Here is a 20,497-nt window from a genome sequence, read left to right as displayed (position 1 = left end):
TCCATTTTTAATACCAACTGCAGGAGAGAAAAAAGTCTGATGAGCCCATTTAACTTTTACTTTAGCAGCCTCAAAAGCTATTCTTGATCTGCTTCAGTCAGGCTTTCCCTGTTTCAGTCAGGCTTGATCTGCTTCAGTCAGGCATCCACAGAAACTGCCCTTACTAAAGTTTCCAATGACCTGTTCTTGGCCAGATTCAAAAGCTTCTATCCTCACCCTTCTCGATCTATCTGCCACCTTTGGTACTGTCGATCTCTACTTGATACACTGTCCTCACTGGGATTCCAGGGTTCTCTCTCCTGGTTTTCTTCCTATATCTCCCATTGCACCTTCAGTGTATGCAATGGTGGTTCCTCCTCCACAGTCATCCCACTATCAATTGGTGTACTTCAAGGCTCTGTCCTGGGACCACTCCTTTTCTCAATTTACACCTGCTCACTTGGAGTGCTGATCTCCTAACATGGTTTCCAGTATCACATCTATGCTGATGTCTCATGTCCATTGGTAGAATTTATGTCTTACTTATAGATACGAATGTTACTCTACTAAGAGACACTGCCCAGTTAACTCTTCTTGTCTTCTTTGAAGAAATGGGCTGCTTTTAAAGACTATTTGCTGTTGAACTCTGATTTTTGTACTAAACAACTTGGTTCCAATTTATAGAGCCTTTTGCATACATGATATGTTTTGTATATCCTTGGATATTTTCTTCTGTTTTCTCTTCTTGCTTTGTTATATGAAAACTTAATAAAGAAGGTAAAATTATGTCCTTACCTGATAATTTTCTTTTCTTTAGTCACAGCAGATGAATCCAGAGACTAGTGGGATTACATCCATCAACCAGCAGGGAGAGACAGAGAGCACTGAATTGATCTCGGGTATATCTTGGATGCACATCCTCCTGGCCGATCAGTATAGGTCTTCTCAAAGCAGTTGAAATAAATAATATAAAAGTAAATCACATAAACCACATCAATCACACGAAACATATGAGACATAGGACACCTATGGAACTTCTTCCGTCGCATGCGCTACACGAATCATTGATACATCAAAATCAAGACTGCAACTTCAGTCTAAAGGCAAGCCTAAATTGTTCCTGAGAGCAACAAACCCCACACCAGGGTGGGGCTCTGGATTCATCTGCTGTGACTAAAGGAAAGAAAATTATCAGGTAAGGACATAATTTTATCTTCCTTCTCATCAACAGCAGATGAATCCAGAGACTAGTCAGAGGTACAAAAGCAGTCCAAACGTAGGGAGGGAAATAAGTGAACTGAAAACTTGCCCTGCAGCACATGTCTAAGGAGATGCAACACCAAGAGAGTACGTATCCTATGAACATACAGAGGGTAACCCCTCTAGCCCATGTGAGCAGGAGCAATTCTTGCCTGAGAGCACCATGCTGCAGAAAACCCCAGCTACAGTGTCCCTCCACGAATAGTATGAGTGTAAAGCAGCCTTCTAATGCGATCACCTGGCTTCAAATAACCTGCTGTGGAATGCAACCAACATGTCTAGCAATTGTCCTTGGCTGATGACAAACCCCATGAGCCTCGTCATAAACCAGACCTACTTCCCTCAGAAGGTTCTAAGGCAGCCAGCCTGGACTCATGACAATTGAAGATTCCCCATCTGACTGAAGCCCTCTCAAGTCCCTAGGACATAGGAGGCCAAACTGTTGATCCCAGTCAAGAATAATGCCAGAGGAGAGGCAAGGCATCCCCTTGTAACCAGACACTACTCTGTATCCGGGCCATGAAGTGACAAGTGCCTGTCCCAGGGTCCCTAGGAGAAACAGTAACAGTCTCAGACACTGAGGTAGCTTATTCAATCGCCAGTCCATTCCTCCACATGAAAGAACCCAGAAGGAGTGGAAAGAATAACTCAGAGCAGTAGCGAGAGCTATCAACTAGCCCGCCATCAGCCTAGCCATAGCTTAAGTGCCATCCAGCTGGGACCAAACATGGTACACCAGGCTGCAAGTGAAATGGCTCCCCAACCAAGGCCAACCCATTGCCCGTGTGGCAGCAACTAGGGTCAGCCGGTTAGCAAAGGCAGTACTTCCGGAAGTGGCGTCCGAGAGTAGAAATACTGACACCAGCGGTGACGTCGGCTGCAACTGCAATGACCTCTGATCCGTGGCAGGAGGGAAGGGCCTCCTACTGCTCGCTGCTGCCTGACCTGGCTGCAAGCCCGTGGGCGTCTGCTACTATAGCTGAAGCAGCTTCCGCTTCCCTACGCGGGAAAGGGGTAAAAATACTCCCCATACTGGTGCCTCCCTGAAGAGAATAGCTACCTCTATAACTCCATGCCCATAGCCCAAGTGAGCTTATGGAACTGAAGTATCCAAGTCCTTCAGGGGGAGAGAGGAAAAGGGACCTGGGAGCCCAGGTGATAAGCCCCCACTCCCCAAGGTAGACACCGTAAGGCTCATATCCTGCAGCTCAACTGAGGCCTACTCCTCAGGAATCTTTCTCCACCGAGGCCTGAGTCCCAGGAATATGCCTTCCACTGCGGCCTGAGCCACTGGAATCTGCCTTCCACTGTGGCCTGAGCCACAGGAATCTGCCTTCCACTGTGGCCTGAGCCACAGAAATCGGCCTTCCATTGTGACCTAGCCACAGGAATTGGCCTTCCACTGCGGCCTGAGCCACAGGAATCGGCCTTCCACTGCGGCCTGAGCTACAGGAATCGGCCTTCCACTGCGGCCTGAGCTACAGGAATCGGCCTTCCACTGCGGCCTGAGCCACAGGAATCGGCCTTCCACTGCGGCCTGAGCCACAGGAATTGGCCTTCCACTGTGGCCTAAGCCACTGAAATATTCTTCAATCGAAGCCTGAGCCCCAGGAGAATATCTCAACTGAGGTCCATGTCATAGGAGCCTCTCTCATCTGAGCCCCAGGAATATGTCTTGCCCTGAGGCCTAAGCCCCAGGAAACCTTCTTGCCCTGAGGCTGGAGACCCAGGAATCTTCCTTCCACTGAGGCCTGAGCCCCTGGGAATCCTCCTTCCACTGAGGCCTGAGCCCCCAGGAATCCTCCTTCCACTGAGGCCTGAGCCACAGGAAAATTGCTGAACTGAGGACCAAGTCACAGGAGCATTTCCCATCTAAGGTCTAAACCCCTGGAAATTTTTTTCACTGAGGCCTGAGCCACATGAAACTCATTCATCTGCGATCTAAGCCACAGGAAGATCTCACCTCCAAGGCCTAAGCCACTGGAAGATCTCACCTCCAAGGCCTAAGCCACTGGAAGATGTCACCTCTGAGGTCTAGGCCACCAGAAGAACTTACCTCTGAGGCCTAGGCCACAGGAATAATTCTCAACTGAGCCACAGAAATCTTCCTTTACTGAGGCCCAAGCCAAAGGAACACGTCTCATTTGATGCCTTAAGCCACAGGGGCATGCGCAGGAACATTTCTCACCTAAGGCCTAAAGCCTCAGGAACATGCACAGGAGCATTTCTCACCTGAGACCTAAAGCCCCAGGAATATGCGCAGGAACATTTCTCAACTGAGGCCTAAAGCCCCAGGAACATGCGCAGGAACATTGCTCAACTGAGGCCTAAGCCCAAAGGAACATGTTTCTTTACTGAGGCCTAAGGTCAAGAACTTACGTGCTCCTGCACTACCAGAAGGCAACGGGAGAGGTGTTAGTGCTGCAGCGCACAGGGAACTGTGCCAGCATCTGTGGTCGGGCTTTTCTTCTTATGGGAAAGGACCTTCTGACCACATCAGCTGCTGCTTCTCTTCACCGGCTGGGAGGATGGGGAAGGGACCTGGATGGGCCCAGGTGTTGTCCCTAAAGTTGGCTCAGTATGAAGAAAGCAGAAAAATGGAAAAATTGAATGTTAAGTTAATGCCAAAGATGGTTGGAAGGCAGAAAGTGAAGATGGAGAGAAAAACAATCAATGGACAAGAAGACCCTGGAAACATAGTTAAAGCACAGAAAAATAAAGTCACCAGACAACAAAAGTAGGGAAAATGATTTTATTTTTAATATAGTAGAAACATAGAAACATGATGGCAGATAAAGGCCAATAGCCCATCTAGTCTGCCCACCCACAGTAACCATTATCTCTTTCTCTAAGAGAACCCATGTGCCTAACCCAGGCCCTTTTGGATTCAGACAGTCTCTTGTCTCCACCACCTCTTCTGGGGGACTGTTCCATGCATCTTCCACCCTTTCTGTTAAAGTATTTCCTTAGATTACTCCGGAGCCTATCACCTCTTAACTTCATCCTATGCCCTCTCATTGCAGAGTTTCCTTTCAAATTAAAGACTCGACTCATGCACATTTACATTGTGTAGGTATTTAATCGTCTCTTATCATATCTCCCCTCTTCCAACTTTCCTCCAAAGTATACAGATTGAGATCTTTAAGTCTGTCCCCATACGTCTTTTAATGAAGACCACATACCATTTTAGTAGCCTTCCTCTGGACTGACTTCATCCTTTTTATATCTTTTTGAAGGTGCGGCCTCCAGGATTGTACACAATATTCTAAATGAGGTCTCACCAAAGTCTTATACAGGAGCATCAATACCTCCTTTGTCCTACTAGCCATACCTCTCCCAATGCAACCTAGCATCCTTCTAACTTTCGATGTCACCTTTTCAACCTGTTTGGCCACCTTAAGATCATCACATACAATCACACCCGTCCCACTCTTCTGTCATGCACATTGTCACAACTCAGAGTCTCTGATGAGCGCAGCCGACCCCTCTGGGCTGCGACAAAATACTGCCCCGGTGTGACCCCTTTAGCTTTGGGTACCCTTCAGGCCTGGGAATGGCTATGCTATGGTTAAACCCCAGTATTTTGGGTAAGGATTTTCCTTTCCAGCAAAAAGAAGGAAACTTCCGTCAAAGGTTCAAGTTCTTAAAAAGAACTATTATTCTTGGCCACTGGCCAGACTTTGTGTTTAGGTTCAAAACACCCTGTTTCACACAGAACAATTCCACTGTTTCAAAAATAACACAAGCACAAAATTTCAGCAGTAACCAAAAATACAGCTTTTCCTCCAGCAACTGGCCAACAGCCACTTCAGGTGTTGCAATTAGGTAAACTTCCAAAAATCTTAATTTCTTTGCCAGCACTGTGCAAGGTACCGACACTGGATACAGAGAGGTACAGAATAGCAATACTTTCAGGCAGGTTCTTAAAGTGTCTAATGACAATGCTTAATTTTAGCCCTTTTATACAGGCTGAGCAGGTTCTTTGTATTCAGGCAGTTCTTTGCCCAAAGAGTTCTTAAATAACTCTCTCTGATTATAAGTGAAGCAAAAGGTACAAACATCAACTTCTCAATCTTACAGTCCAGCAACTTGTAGTCATACAAAGAACAGTTCCGAGGCACAAGCTGTTCCAGCATTCAGAACGGCTTCTAGGCACAGCTGCTGCACTGCACTGCTGCTAATTATCTGCCTCTGTTCAAATGTACCTCAATGCCAAGACATCAGCAAAACAAAAATAGAAAAAGCCAAACGTTTTCTCTAAGCTAGTTTTAAAAGGAAAGAAAAACCACTAGCTCAGAAATGTTACAGTTCATAAGCAGGTTTGCTCTTGCCTGCACAAGCCACTTTCTTCCAGGCAAAAATGCACAAAAACAAAAACACAGTTCAAAGTAATGTCCTACTTGGAGAGTTAATAGCACAACACAGCACACTCACTTTTACAGCAGTTGATTTCCATCAGTTCCACACTAGGTTCTGGCTCATTCCCTGCTGCTTGCAAATCCATAGCTTCCATGTTACTCAGCTGTTCCAGTACTGGGGCAGAATCAACTTCCTGCATCTCCCAGTCTTCCTGCCTCTCACCGTCTGGTTGGTTCTCCTTCCTTGACTCCCTCACCGGCTTCAATTTAGGGAGTTCAAAACCACACCCCCCTCTGCCTGGAAGGGGGGAAGGAAGTGAATCAGTTCTCTAGAGAATTGCTACGTCTGCCAGGAGTCAGATTTCCCTGCTCCTTTCTTAAAGAAACAGCAAGCCTTTCAGGTAAAAGTCTCCTGCCAGGATTTCAAGACTCTATACAAGAGTGGAAGCTTTCCTGCAGAACTTTCCCTGTCTCATACTGGCTATTCGAGAGATAGTCATTGCCTGCCTGTTCCAGGGCACTGACCTGGTCAGCTCTCCCACCTATAAGCCATTTTGATGGCACATGTAGTGGGAGTGGTCAATGCACAAGCAGACCATCATTATGTTAGGGGGGTTTGACAAAGACAACAATGTGTATTTTATGCCAGTCACCAGGCTCTGGATCATGGGGAGGGTCTTTGCCCCAGAGTGCTTTCAAAAAATTGTAAAGCACTGGGGAAGGCCAATATTCGATCTAATTATGTTACTGTTCAACAAGAAGGTTCCTTGCTACTTCAGTCGCAAAGTAGAGGCAGGAAGTGCCAGTATAGATGCTGTGGTAGAACCATGGTCAATGAAGAAGCTTTTGTATGTGTTCCCATGTAACCAATGATAGGCTAGCTTGTTCGAAGAATAAAAACCCACCAAGGGGTAATAATTCTCATGCACCAGATTGACTGTGTCGCACATGGTATGCTTTTGCAGGGTCCAATTGCTCACAGTCCTATAGAAGAAAGGATAGTTGGTGGGAGTTATAGGTACCCTCCTATGATCTAAGAAGCCAGCTATGGTCACAGCCAATGCAGAACAGAAGGTGGAACCTTTTAGGGCTTTGATTTCTGCAGTCCTTTCATTTCTTCAGGACAGTTTAAAAAAAGAGCCTGACCGTTGGCCCCTTCAAGGTACAGATGGCAAGCCTCTCGTGCCTTATGGCTTGAGTAGAGAAAGGGTCTTTGGCTTCCTATTCAGATGTGTCCAGGTTTCTGAAGAGCGTTGCATTTGCATCCTCCCTTGCAATAACCATTTCCAACATGAAATCATGTGCTCTCAGTAGAGCCCCGTATGAGCACTTGTAAGAGGTATCACTGAAGGATCTGACCATCCAGATGGTTTCCCTGGAAGCTATTGCCTCGACAAAAAAGTTTTCAGAACTTTAGGCTCTGTCATGTAAAGAGCCGTTCCTCAGATTTATGGAGGCAGTTGTGTCTCTACACATGGTGCCTTCCTTCTAGTCAAAGGTGGTGTCAGTGTTCCATGTCAGTCAGGAAGTCAGACTGCCTCCATTTCAGGTTACAGGTGTAAAGAAAAAGGACAAAGTTTTGGAGTTACTGAACATAAGGAAAGTTCTTCTCTATTTTCTCGAGGTAATGAATGATTTTTGTCTTTCAGGTAATCTTTTTGGGATCACCAGTCCTGGCAGATCGGCGAAGCCAGCATCTAAGGCTTTGATTTCCAGATGGATCCACATAGCTATTTCATCTGTCTACCCTGGCTGTGGTAAACGGCCACCAATCTCCTTGAACGCACATTCCACCAGAAGTGTGGCTTCTTTAGGGTAGAATCCTGGGCAGTTCTGCCTGAGGAGATTTGTAGGGCAGCTATATGGTCCACTCTCCATTCTTTCACAAGGTTTTACAGAGTGGATGTGAAGGTACAAATGGATGCTACTTTTGTGTCCTCAGTGCTAGCAGCAGGTTCATCTGCCCTGCCCTAAACTCAGGGTGCAGCTTTAGTATGTTCTACTGGTCAAGACTCATATTCCTTTTGCACTGGAAGGGACGATTAGATTCTTCCTCTATAACCTTCTTTCCAGTATAAAGGAACATGAGTCTTGACACCCGCCCTGTCAGATATCAATTTAGCCTGCTTTCTGTCTCAGACACGTATGTGAGTCTCCAAATGCTTGCCTTGGAGCAGCCAAGAGAGTATGTATTTTATTGTTTTTTTTGACTGCCAGCAAGCTCAATAAGTGATGCAATAACTTGCTATGGCAAAGTCCGTGGGAAAGCCTATAATAGCTGTATAAATGTGAGTGATAGTTGCATTAAGGTAGGTATCTTGTTTGGGTCCACCTTGCTTATATATTAAGTTTCTTGGGGTTTACTTACTTGTCTTTGTTGCAGAGTAGAAAAGACTTAACTTGGGTGGGGAGCTCCCTGTGCCCTCTTTGTTATTTCTCCTATTTTAGGGGTCATCAACTGCTTTGGTTCAAACTGAGGAGATGGGGACTGCCCACTGACACAGAGGTGGAGCTGAAAAGTTGTTTTTTTGTAGAGGGACCCGTGGGTAGAGGTGAATAACCCACTGGTCAAGACTCATGTTCTTTTATAGTGGAAAGAAGATTGAGGTAATAACCTAATCTTCCCTTTCATCTTATAGTGAATAGCAGAAGTTCTGGATGGAAAACTAATGGAAGTAGACAGTGATAAATCTTGATAGGGCCAGTGGTCTACTATTCTTTTCTTTGTATGCTAAACCAAAATTAGTTCCACTTTGTGGAAGGTTATGCAGATTGTACATCCAGTGTTCACACAGTTCAGTAGAGTTTATACTGTATCTATGGTTTCTTGATTGCACTTTATCTAGGGCTCTCCTTTTTTAACATCTATGGTTTGTTTAAGTAGCAGGTTTACTGAATTAAATTCTTCTACTATTTTAGTCTGTGATCCAGAAAGCTGCTTTTGAAGCACTTCAGCTGAAGAAAGACCTTATGCACAGGCAAATTAGGAATCAGGTGAGCTATAGACAGGATTGAAGAGGTCAAACAACAAATAAGTGTTGGATACTTAAAACTCATAGTAAACTCATCCTCATCCAAGGACTTAAATGTGTTTGTGAAATTGTATTGTGGCTATGAAAAAGGTTAATAAAAACACACAGACAAACCACCAGACCCTAAACTGGAACAACATTCAGAGATGAATGATATTGACTGATTTTTATCAGTTCTGCTATGTGACCCCTTGTACCATTATTTGGAAATTTTGTTTGATGGTGCACTGCTAATTGCAAAATAGAAATATGCTCCCTGAAATTCATCTGGCAGTGATCAGTGTTTTCAGACATGCTGAATTTGATCCAGCTGAATTTGATCCAGATATTTAACACAGCGCCTAATCCATGCACAGGCATTGAATATATGGATCATAGGCAGCCACCAGAACTCATCTGGCTCCCACTGGTATTCAACTTTAGAAGCTGATTTTAGAAGTTACAGTGGGTGCTGAGATTAAGTTTTAATTTTATCCAGGTACTTACCTGTGGCTAGATTCACTAAAGTCAGTGATCGTCGTTAAACCTGTTTGGTTTAGCGACGATCGCTGCTAACCGACCTGTTTCATAAAATGGCCCATCATGTGTTTTTCCCCTCGATCGTCCATTTTCCGATCCAGCCATGCAAATTAGTTAAACTCCATGCAAAATAGCCAAGCGATTGATTCACTTACATTGCTTAGCTATTTAGCATTGGGTTTTACCAATCCTAAAACTCTATTGCTGTAGACCTGTCAGTAACTGTTACCGACAGGTCTACCTGTTTTGTTTTTTTTTCAATGGCACTGTTATTTTGTGTGTATTACACACGCAAAATATCTATCCCATAAAAAAAGAAAAAAATCCCCCACCATCGCTGCAGGATGTCCACACCCTCCTGCCATGAAGGCCCTCCCCCCTACTCTCCCCCCCAAAAAAGGCAGGAGGGATGCTCACTCCTGCCATGAAGCGGGAGGGGCCTTAGGCGCCTGCACCAATCAGGCCCTAGGATCCTGTGGGTTGGACAGGGGAGGGGCGGGCCCGCCTCATTTGGATGGAGGCGGGCCTGCTGGCCGGACGTACGAGGAGCTGTCCAGTCCAACTTGCTGGTAAGGCCAAGGGGGGGTTCTGGGGTGGGGGGGTTCGTTGGGGGGGGTCCAGCAGGAGGGGTTGGGCACCCTCCTGCCGTCGATCTTAGGGGGGCCGTTGGGGGGGGCTGGCAGGAAGGGTTGGGTACTCTCCTGCCATGATCGTCGGGGGGGCAGGTTCTGTCGGCAGGAAGGGTTGAGCACCTTCCTGCCAGTTATCGTTGGGGGGAGCGGGTTCTGTCGGCAGGAAGGGTTGAGCACCTTCCTGCCGGTTATCGTTGGGGGAAGTGGGTTCTGTCATCAGGAGGGGTTGGAGGCTCTGCAGCTTCCACTGGCCATAAGAAACCAGGTTTCACACCAGGCAGTTTTGTCCAGGGTTCCTGGTAGGAAAGGACAGGCAGAAAACTTCATGAAAGAAAGGTATTGGGCTTTGCAGTTTAAACCTTTCTCCATGGACCAGCAGTCTAAGTCAGCCACAGTTTAGTGATGTCATTTAACGTTCCCAATTTGGAATTGCTCTCCCAGAGCTCAGGTGAAGCTTTGGGAGCCTCATTTGAGCATGTGCAGGTAGCCCTATAAATACCTGTGCTGGCCTTCTCTAATCCAGTTTAGTTCATCCGCCCTTCCTAATGGACGGATCAATAATAATAATAATAATTTTATTCTTATATACCGCCATGCCCATCGAGTTCTAGGCGGTTCACAATAATTACATTAGGATCCGCATTGACATGCCGATTTACAAACAATGTTTTGGGTTTACAGGCAATGTATTGGGTATACAAACAATGTATTGGATTTAGAACACCTTCTGCCGAACATGGCTGAAGAAGAGGGAGTGGGAAGTAGAGAAGGAGGAAAGCGGTCAATAAAGGGGGGGGGAGGGCCGAACGGGCCGATTTACCATGATTTATTGGATTTACAACAACTTTAGCCGAACTTGGCTGATGAAGAAGGAGGAGGGTAAGTGAGCTGGAAGACAGCGATCAATGAAGGGGGAAAGGGGCGGGCGTGTGGTCAGGTAATTCCGGAGAGGGGGCGTTAGGGGGCTTGTTTGTTGAATAGGTAAGTTTTGAGTGTTTTTCTGAAGTCGAGGTAAGTGGGAGCCTCGAGAATCATTTGGGCGATCCATGGGTTCATCTTGGCTGCTTGGAAAGCGAAGGTTTTGTCTAGGAATCTTTTAAGATGACAGAGCTTAAGCGAGGGGTAGGCGAACAGTTGAATTCTACGGGATTTCTTGTTGGAGCAGCAAAGGTTAAAGAGGGGATTGATGTATCTTGGCGAGAGGCCGTTTACCAATTTGTAGCAGAAGCATGCAAATTTGAAGAGTACTCTGGATTCGAAAGGCAGCCAGTGGAGTTGGTGGTAGAAAGGGGTGATATGTTCCCATTTCTTTAGGCCATAGATGAGTACTACTCTATGGATCACTACTCTCCAAGTTAAAAAACCCAAGAAAAGAAGAAAAAAGAAGAATGACTGAAAAAACCGAGAAAACTGTAGCAAAACTGGGCTTTAAGAAGTGCCCAGACTGCAAGAGAAAGATGACCTCCACCAGGTGTGTGTCTGTTGCCTCGTGGAGGCTCACCTCATGGTCGCCTGCTCCCAGTGCTTAAAGATGTCCCTGAGGGCCTGCAGAAACCACTTGCAAATGCTGCAGGAACCAGGGGAAGACTAATGCAAGAAAGACCCTCCAACAGGGGGACCAAAAATCGCAGCCAGCAAGACACCATCGGCACCGGTAAGGACCTACCTGGGACTCCAAGCCACAGCCGTGGCAACCCCCGCTTACCTGCTGCCTCAGGACGCCCAGAAAAATACAGAGCAGACTGCTCTTAAAGTTAACCAGCCTCATGAGAATCTCCCCGATGGCCGTTCAGAGGACTGGACCAGCTATGGGGGCTCATACAGTAGCAGCAATGGCCGAGGGTCTTGCATCCCCTCCGCTGGCCATCTCCAGTGCGCCTACACTGAACTGTGCCGATTCAGCTCGGCGCCATGCTGCCTGCAGCCCGAAGACAACGGCTGCCTCAATCTCATCCCAGGATGATGTCAGCGTGCCAGGATCCGTCCCCTTAAAGGCATAGCTACAGCAAAAGGCAATCATTGTTGTGTCCACCAGCACACCCAAGTCTTTTTCAAGGTTATTTCCCTCTAGTACTAATCCCCCCATTTGGTAGCTGAACATCAGGTTCTTTTTCCCTATATGCATGACCTTGCATTTCCCTGCATTGAAACTCATCTGCCATTTTATTCACCCACTCCTCCAGTTTTTTCAGGTCCCTTTGTAGGTCCTCACATTCTTCAACAGTTCTAACCCTGCTACAGAGTTTAGTGTCATCTGCAAATTTTATAACTTCACATTTCATCCCCATTTCTAGGTCATTAATAAATACATTGAACAGCAGCGGTCCGAGTACCGACCCCTGCGGAACTCCGCTCGTGACCCTCCTCCAGTCCGAGTAGTGTCCCTTCACTCCAACCCTTTGCTTCCTGCCTGCCAACCAGTGTTTAACCCATCTGTGTACGTCCCCTTCCACCCCGTGGTTCCACAGCTTCCTAAGTAGCCGCTCATGGGGTACCTTGTCAAAGGCCTTTTGGAAGTCGAGATACATGATGTCTATGGGTTCCCCTTTGTCCATCTGGCTGTTTACCCCCTCAAAGAAGTGCAGTAAGTTTGTTAGGCACGATCTTCCTTTGCAGAAGCCATGTTGGCTCTCTTTCATTAGTCCATTTCTTTCAATGTGCTCACAGATGCTGTCCTTTATCAGTACTTCTACCATCTTGCCCGGAACCGATGTCAAACTTACCGGCCTGTAGTTTCCTGGGTCACCTCTCGATCCTTTTTTAAAGATAGGTGTAACATTTGCTATCTTCCAGTCCTCAGGGACCTCGCCAGTTTTTAAGGATAGGTTGCAAACTCATTGGAGTATTTCCGCTATTTCATTTCTTAGTTCTTTTAGTACCCTTGCTTGGATTCCGTCCGGGCCTGGTGATTTGTTGCTTTTCAATCTATCTATCTGTTGGAGGACATCCTCATGGCTCACCTCTATTGTCGACAGTTTTTCTTCCTGGTCTCAACTGAAGATCTCTTCGGGTTCTGGTACACTGGATGTGTCCTCACTTGTGAAGACTGACGAGAAGAACTTGTTTAACCTATCAGCTACCTCTTTTTCATCCTTTATCACACCCTTTCTGTCTCCATCATCCAACGGTCCTACTTCCTCCCTCGCCGGTTGCTTCCCTTTAACATATTTGAAGAACAATTTGAAATTTTTTGCCTCCCCAGCTAGTCTTTCTTCGTATTCCCTTTTCGCTCTCCCAACTACTCGATGACATTCTTTTTGGCATTTCCTGTGTTCCTTCCAGTTTTCCCCGGTTTGGTCCTTTTTCCATTTCCGGAATGATTTTTTCTTGTCTCCTATCGCTTTCTTCACTTAATTTGTTATCCATACTGGGCCTTTTGTTCGGTTTTTTTTGCACCCTTTTCTAAATCTGGGGATGTATATAAGTTGTGGTTCTTGCACCATGCCCTTGAATAGGGACCAGGCTTGCTCCACGGTTTCTATTTTCCTTGAGCTGTTTCTGAGTTTTTTTTTCTCACCATTACTCTCATAGCATCATAGTTCCCTTTCTTGAAGTTGAGCGTTGTCACTATGGTTCTCTTCCCTCTTAATGTTCCTACTTCTAATTTGTACTGGATCATGTTGTGATCGCTGTTTCCTAGTGGTCCTACTACTTCCACTTCCTTTGCAGGTCCCCCAGCCCATTGAGGATTAGGTCGAGAGTGGCATTTCCTCTCATTGATTTCTTGAAGAGCTGATACATAAAGCAGTTCCTCACAGCCTCTAGGAATTCTGTTTTCCTCGCACAGTTCGAGTTTCCAATACTCCAGTCTATTCCGGGATAGTTAAAATCCACCATTACCATCACATTTCCGTTTTTGCATTCCCGCCTCAATTCTGCTTCCAGTTCTTTGTTGTTTGCTTCCGTTTGTCCAGGCGGACGATAGTACAGTCCCAATTTTATGTCAAAACCATTCCTTCCTGGTAATTTAACCCATAATGATTCCAATCCTTCTGCCTTTGTTTCCATATCCATTCTGGTCGAGTGAATGGAGTCTTTTATGTATAGTGCTATTCCTCCACCCTTCTTGTGAGTCCTGTCTCTTCTATAGAGTTTGTACCCTGGCAGTACTATGTCCCATTTGTTATCCTCATTCCACCATGTTTCCATGATTACAATGATGTCTAGGTCCTCTTTTTTGGCTGTGACTTCTAGTTCTCCCATTTTGGTCTTTAGGCTCCTCGCATTTGCATACAAACAATTTAAGCCCTGGTCTTTTCTTTTCCCTGCTGGTTTTCCTTATGATTTACTCCTCATGCCATCCCCTTTTTGAGCTGCCAGTCCCTGATTTCTGTTCCTTGCTTCCTCTCTTTAAGGGAGTAAATTCGGGAGCGAATACTTTGGAATGGGCAGACTTGGTGGGCTATAGCCCTTTTCTGCCACTATGTTTCTATGTTTCTCTTTTTGGCACATCTTTTTCGTCCGCAACCTGATTTCTCAATTTCTCCTGTTCCTCTAGCTCTTTCTGTTTGCCCTTCTTATTGTTCGTCAGTTTCTCTTGTTCCTTGGACTCTTGTTAGTCTTTTGCGTGTTCCCAGTATTTTTCCCGCTCAGTATCTTCTTTGGATACTCTATTCCGAAACGCCAACGTCAGGTCGACTGTCGGTTTTCCCCTTCTTAGTTTAAAGCCTGTTCTATTTCTTTCTTGACGTTGTTTGCTAGTAGTCTCGTTCCTGCCGTGCTCAGGTGTAGTCCGTCCCTCCTGAAGAGCTTGTTCTTCCCCAAAAAAGTTGTCCAGTTCCTCACAAAGTGGAATCCCTCTTCTTCGTACCATCTCCTCAACCATACATTTATTGCTTGTAGATCTGTCTGCCCTTGGTACTGGCAGAATCTCTGAGAATGCTATCTTCTGTGTCCTCAGCTTCAGTTTCCTTCCTAGGATCTTGAACTGTTCAGTTAGCGTAGTCCTGCTGTAATCTCTCCTGTTGACATCGTTTGTTCCAATGTGGATTATCACTGCTGTCTCTTCTGTTTCTGCTCCTTCCAGGATCCTCTCGATTCTGTCGGTGATGTCCTTCGTTCTTGCTCCTGGGAGACAAGTCACTAGCCGATCTTCTCTACCTCCTGCTAAGTGATTGTCCACTTCTCTCAGGATTGAGTCTCCCACTATGACTGCAGATTTCCCCTTCTTCAGGTTCCTCCCTGGTCTCAAGTCTGTATCCTCGGTGTGGTTCAGTACTTCTCTTTCAGGGTACCGGCGAGTCTTCGTCCCCTCTGCTTGCTCGATTCTTCCATGAGGTCCTTCATCCTTGGTGTCTGTTGGTTCCTGTCTTCCGTCTGTTGGTCCCTGTCCTCCATCTCGTGTGGGCGTAGCTTCCTCGCTCCAGCGCTGCTGCTGATGATCCTGTTCTTTCACCTTCCTGTAGGCCTCCTCGATGAATCTCTCGAGCTCCCTTACTTGCTCCTCGATGTGGCTGTCTCTTGTGAGGTCTTCAGCTGTCTTGAACGGTTCTTCCAAGATGTGAAGTCCCTCCAACTCCTGAACCCTGCACTGTAGTTGACTGACTTCCTTCTTCAGGCTTTCTAGTTCCTGACACCGACTGCATATGTATGCCTGCCTTCCCGACAAGCTACTAAATCTTTCTCACTAAACAGGCACACTAACAAACAGACGTCCTTAACTGACAATTAACTAACTGTTAACTAACTAACTACTACTACTAACTAACTAATTAACTACTCCATCCCTCAGACCAAGAACTAACTAACTACCTCTATCCCTCCCTCAACACTTAATGACCAACACCTAACAGCCCCCACCCTAACAAACATCCTTAAAAATAAAATAAAATTAAAAAAAAAAAATTAAAATTAAGAAATAATAACAATAAACCTTTGTAATGGCAGGTAGGACTAGAAGCAGCAAGACTTCAATCAAAACAGGCAGTTCAGTCACCGAGAGCACCCAGGGGATGGCTATGGTCCGAGTACAGATGGAAGGAGAACCAGGACGGAGGGCAGAGGTCTCTGTACAGACCGAGGCCATCCCCTCAAAGATATCTACAGTCTCAACGCAGACAGAAGTAATGGTTCAACCGGACAAAAGCCTTGGTTCAGCGCTTAAGGAGCATCCGAGACGACGAGACCTTCATCGATGGAGTCATCCAGGAGCTGTCTCAGATCGCTGAACAGGAACCTGACAAGACCACCCTGGGAACACCCATAGCATCCAAAACGGCCACCTTGAGACAAACTACCGGAATGCAGGAAGTGGTTGGAGACGCTGACTCCTGGCAGTTGGTGACTTCCTCCACAAGAAAATGCAGAGGACCTAACTCTGTCTCTTTTTCCCCCATACAGGACAGCTCAACATCGACACCTCATATCGCCCTGAGGAACAGATATCAGCTGCTACAGGAAGGTCCGGAGAAAGAGCTACAAGTAGTTGTTCAGCAGACGGTTCCAACTCTGGAATCAACAGTACAGCCCACCCCTAAGAAGCGCAGAGTGGTGGTCATCGGAGATTCGCTGCTGAGGGGCACCGAGGGACCAATCTGCAGACCAGACCTACAATCAAGAGAGGTCTGCTGTTTGCCAGGGGCCAGGATCCGGGATGTCACTGCTTGCATTGACAGACTCATCAAGCCCCGAGACCACTTCCCCATGGTTCTAATCCACGTCGGAACCAACGACACCGCAAGGAGCAGCCCGGACAGCATACCTGAAGACTTCAGGGCCCTGGGGGAGAAGCTGAGGAGGATGGATGCGCAGGTAGTCTTCTCCTCGATTCTCCCAGTGAGGGGCAAGGGCAGAGCCAGAGAGGATCAAATACAAAGGGCGAACGACTGGCTGCGAGGATGGTGCAAGGAGATGAACTTCGGGTTTCTGCACCATGGAGAAGTATTGCAAGGACTACAGGGACACGACGGGCTACACCTAACCAGAAGAGGGAAGAATGTCCTTGGACACCGCCTAGCCTGCCTACTCCACAGGGCTTTAAACTAGGTAAGTCGGGGGAGGGTACAGGCACAAACAACATACCAGGCGAACTAAAATGCCAATACATTTATGAGGCTGAGGAAAGTAGACACCGAAATTCTGGGTCAGGGGTGAGTGCACACACTTTTGAGTCGGGAGTAGGGTCACATCATATTTATGGGTCACATTGTAATTCCGGGTCTAGGGGGAGTACACACTGTAGTTCTGGGTATATGGGGAGTACACATTGTGGTTCTGAGCCTCAGGAAAGCACAAATAACACAAACAATGCTAAAGGTGTTCAAATAGCTCAAACAGGAATATCCCCACTGAGACATAACAAAAATATAACATGGAGGGCTATGTACGTCAACGCACACAGTTTAGGAAACAAGATCCTGGAATTGGAAACAGAAATAAGGAATGCCGACCTGGATGTGGTGGTGATATCCGAAACCTGGCTCACAGACTCCCACGGGTGGGACATGGTCATACCGGGTTACAACTTGCTTCGCCGGGACAGAGAGGGTAGGAAGGGAGGGGGTGTAGCATTATATACTAAAGATGACATTAAGGTCACGAGAATCTCAGATGTCCAGTATACTGGGGAATCCCTTTGGGTTAATTTGGCCAGAGGGAAGGACAAATGCTTGTATCTTGGCGTAATTTACAGACCCCCAAGACAACAGGATGACCTGGATATGGAAATAATCGAAGATATAGAAAATACCACCTTGCGTGGGGACACAGTATTGCTAGGTGACTTCAACATGCCTGATGTGGATTGGGTTACACTTACCTCTGCTTCTGGCAGCAGCAGGAGGCTATTAAACTCTATGAAAGGAGCAAGCCTCAGGCAACTGGTGTTGGAACCGACAAGGGATCAGGCAATACTGGACCTGATACTTACCAATGGAGAAAGTGTCACAGAGGTCTCGGTGGGCGACACGTTGGCCTCCAGTGACCACAACATGGTATGGTTCAATATCAGGAAAGGTTTCACTAAATCTACTACACTAACCAAAGTCCTCAAATTCAAGGACACAAATTTCAAAGAAATGGGAGACTTTGTTCACCAGGCGCTACAAAGCCAAGAAGAAACCGATAACGTGGAAGATATGTGGTCGTCTTTGAAAGCAACCATACAAGAAGCAACAAACCGCTATGTAAAATCAGTAAGTAAACGGCGAAGGAACAATAAGCCACAGTGGTTTACTGTGGAGATCTCAGACCTGATCAAGGAGAAGAAAAAAGCATTCATCTCTTACAAACAATCAGGGAAGCAGGACTCTAGAGCAGACTACCTGGCCAAATCAAAAGCCGTCAAAACAGCAGTCAGGGAGGCTAAATTCCTCATGGAGGAGTCTCTAGCAAAGAACATCCAGAAGGGAGATAAATCCTTCTTCAGGTATATCAGTGATAGAAGAAAAAACTCAGGCGGGATTGTACGTCTTAGGAAACCAGACGGAGACTATGTGGAAAAGGATTCAGAAAAAGCCCAACTATTAAATGAATACTTCTGCTCAGTCTTCACCCGAGAAGCGCCAGGGCTCGGCCCTCAGCTACAGACAAGGGTTGGCTCAGTTGACCCGTTTAGTAACTTTGAGTTTACGCCCAGCAGTGTCTACGGTGAGCTGTCAAAGCTCAAGGTTAACAAAGCAATGGGGCCGGACAACCTGCACCCCAGGGTGCTTAGGGAGCTGAGTGATGTCTTGGCGGAGCCACTGTCTGCGCTCTTCAACCTCTCCCTTAGTACAGGCAGCGTCCCGTTGGACTGGAGGACGGCTAACGTCATTCCACTCCACAAGAAAGGCTCAAAGATGGAGACAGCAAACAACAGACCAGTGAGTCTAACATCGATAGTGAGCAAACTAATGGAAACTCTAATCAAACACCAATTAGATAAGATCCTGGATGAGGAGAATCTACGGGATCCCCGACAACATGGATTTACTAAGGGGAGATCCTGCCAATCCAACCTGATCAGCTTCTTTGACTGGGTAACGGGGGAAGCTGGATATTGGGGAGTCCCTGGACATCGTGTACCTGGACTTTAGCAAAGCATTCGATAGCGTACCACACCGCAGGTTACTGAGCAAGATGAGTTCTATAGGATTAGGTAACACATTGACGAAATGGGTTGGGAGCTGGCTTGGAGGTAGGCTCCAAAGGGTGGTGGTGAACGGCACCCCCTCCGAAATGACGGAGGTGATTAGTGGAGTACCACAGGGCTCAGTCTTGGGCCCAATCCTATTCAACATCTTTATAAGAGACTTGGCAGAAGGGCTTCGAGGTAAAATAACATTATTCGCCGATGACGCCAAACTGAGTAATGTAGTGGGCAAATGCACAACAGACGAAGATTCAGTGCCCGACAACATGATGCACGACCTACTCCTACTGGAGTGATGGTCTAGGACATGGCAACTCAACTTCAATGCCAAAAAATGCAAAGTTATGCACCTGGGCAGCCAGAATCCATGCAAGTCTTATACCCTTAATGGCGAGATCCTAGCAAAAACGGTAGCAGAACGAGACTTGGGGGTAATCGTCAGTGAGGACATGAAGTCTGCCAATCAAGTGGAGCAGGCTTCGTCCAAGGCAAGACAAATCATGGGCTGCATACGAAGGGGTTTCGTCAGTCGTAAGGCGGAAGTCATTATGCCATTGTATAGATCCATGGTGAGGCCCCACCTGGAATACTGTGTGCAATTCTGGAGGCCGCATTATCGCAAGGATGTGCTGAGACTGGAGTCGGTGCAAAGAATGGCCACCCGGATGGTCTCGGGACTCAAGGATCTACCATACGAAAAACGGCTTGACAAATTACAGCTATACTCGCTCGAGGAGCGCAGAGAGAGGGGGGACATGATCGAGACGTTCAAGTATCTTACGGGCCGCATCGAGGCGGAGGAAGATATCTTCTTTTTCAAGGGTCCCACGACAACAAGAGGGCATCCGTTGAAAATAAGGGTCGGGAAACTACGAGGTGACACCAGGAAATTCTTTTTCACTGAAAGAGTGGTTGATCGCTGGAATAGTCTTCCACTACAGGTGATTGAGGCCAGCAGCGTGCCTGATTTTAAGGCCAAATGGGATCGGCACATGGGATCTATTCACAGGGCAAAGGTAGGGGAGGGACATTAAGGTGGGCAGACTAGATGGGCCGTGGGCCCTTATCTGCCGTCTATTTCTATGTTTCTATGTTTCTATGTACATATGACACTCCGTGCAGTACACTGGGAAGCTCCTCAGGGTTCCTGCTGCTTCCATTTCTCTTTCTTTTCAGTCCACTAGGTGCTCTCTCCTCTGTCTTTTGCATCCGTGCATGTGCTCTCTCCTGTGCTTGGCTCTTTCTTGCCTACTTCTTCTGCCGCTTTCTGCTTGTAGGTCGGTTGTCCTTTCTTGGGCCTTTTTCTTGTCCCTGGAGCCTGCCGCTTCTTTATCCTTCCCTGTCTTGTGTGTATCTTATTGTGTGTTTTCTTGTGTGTGTGCTCTCCTTATGTGTGTGCTCGCTTCTTCCTTGCCTTCCTGCTGTTCTCTGGTGTTCTGGAGTCCTTGTCTGTCCTTGCTCGGCCCTTCTCAAGACCCTTCGCAAAAGCGCTCTCACTAAGGCGAGCGCCTTTGCCGCTCGCCTTCACCGCGTGCCGAATGGCTGCACGCCATTGGCTCCTCCCCTTTTAAGGGGGAGTCCGGCCGATGCTTCTGCTGACGCAGTGGGGGTGGGCGGAGCTTACTCTCGCCCTGCCCCTAGCTTCCT

At 46.9% G+C, this 20,497-nt stretch overlaps 1 protein-coding gene across 3 annotated transcripts in view; it reads left to right on the top strand.

Annotated features, from left to right (window-relative positions):
• The window catches only part of LRSAM1 (leucine rich repeat and sterile alpha motif containing 1), a 542,506-nt gene that overhangs the window by 354,130 nt on the left and 167,879 nt on the right, over nt 1-20,497 (top strand). For all 3 annotated transcript variants that reach the window (XM_033960298.1, XM_033960299.1, XM_033960297.1), the window contains one exon: nt 8,517-8,591. In XM_033960298.1, the coding sequence (XP_033816189.1) occupies nt 8,517-8,591 (75 nt within the window). The remainder of the gene's footprint in view (nt 1-8,516; nt 8,592-20,497) is intronic.

Source organism: Geotrypetes seraphini, chromosome 10 (genome assembly GCF_902459505.1).
Source record: "Geotrypetes seraphini chromosome 10, aGeoSer1.1, whole genome shotgun sequence".
Lineage (NCBI taxonomy): Eukaryota > Metazoa > Chordata > Amphibia > Gymnophiona > Dermophiidae > Geotrypetes > Geotrypetes seraphini.
The sequence above is the reverse complement of the archived record's forward strand: the minus strand, read 5'-3'. Positions and strand labels throughout refer to the sequence as shown.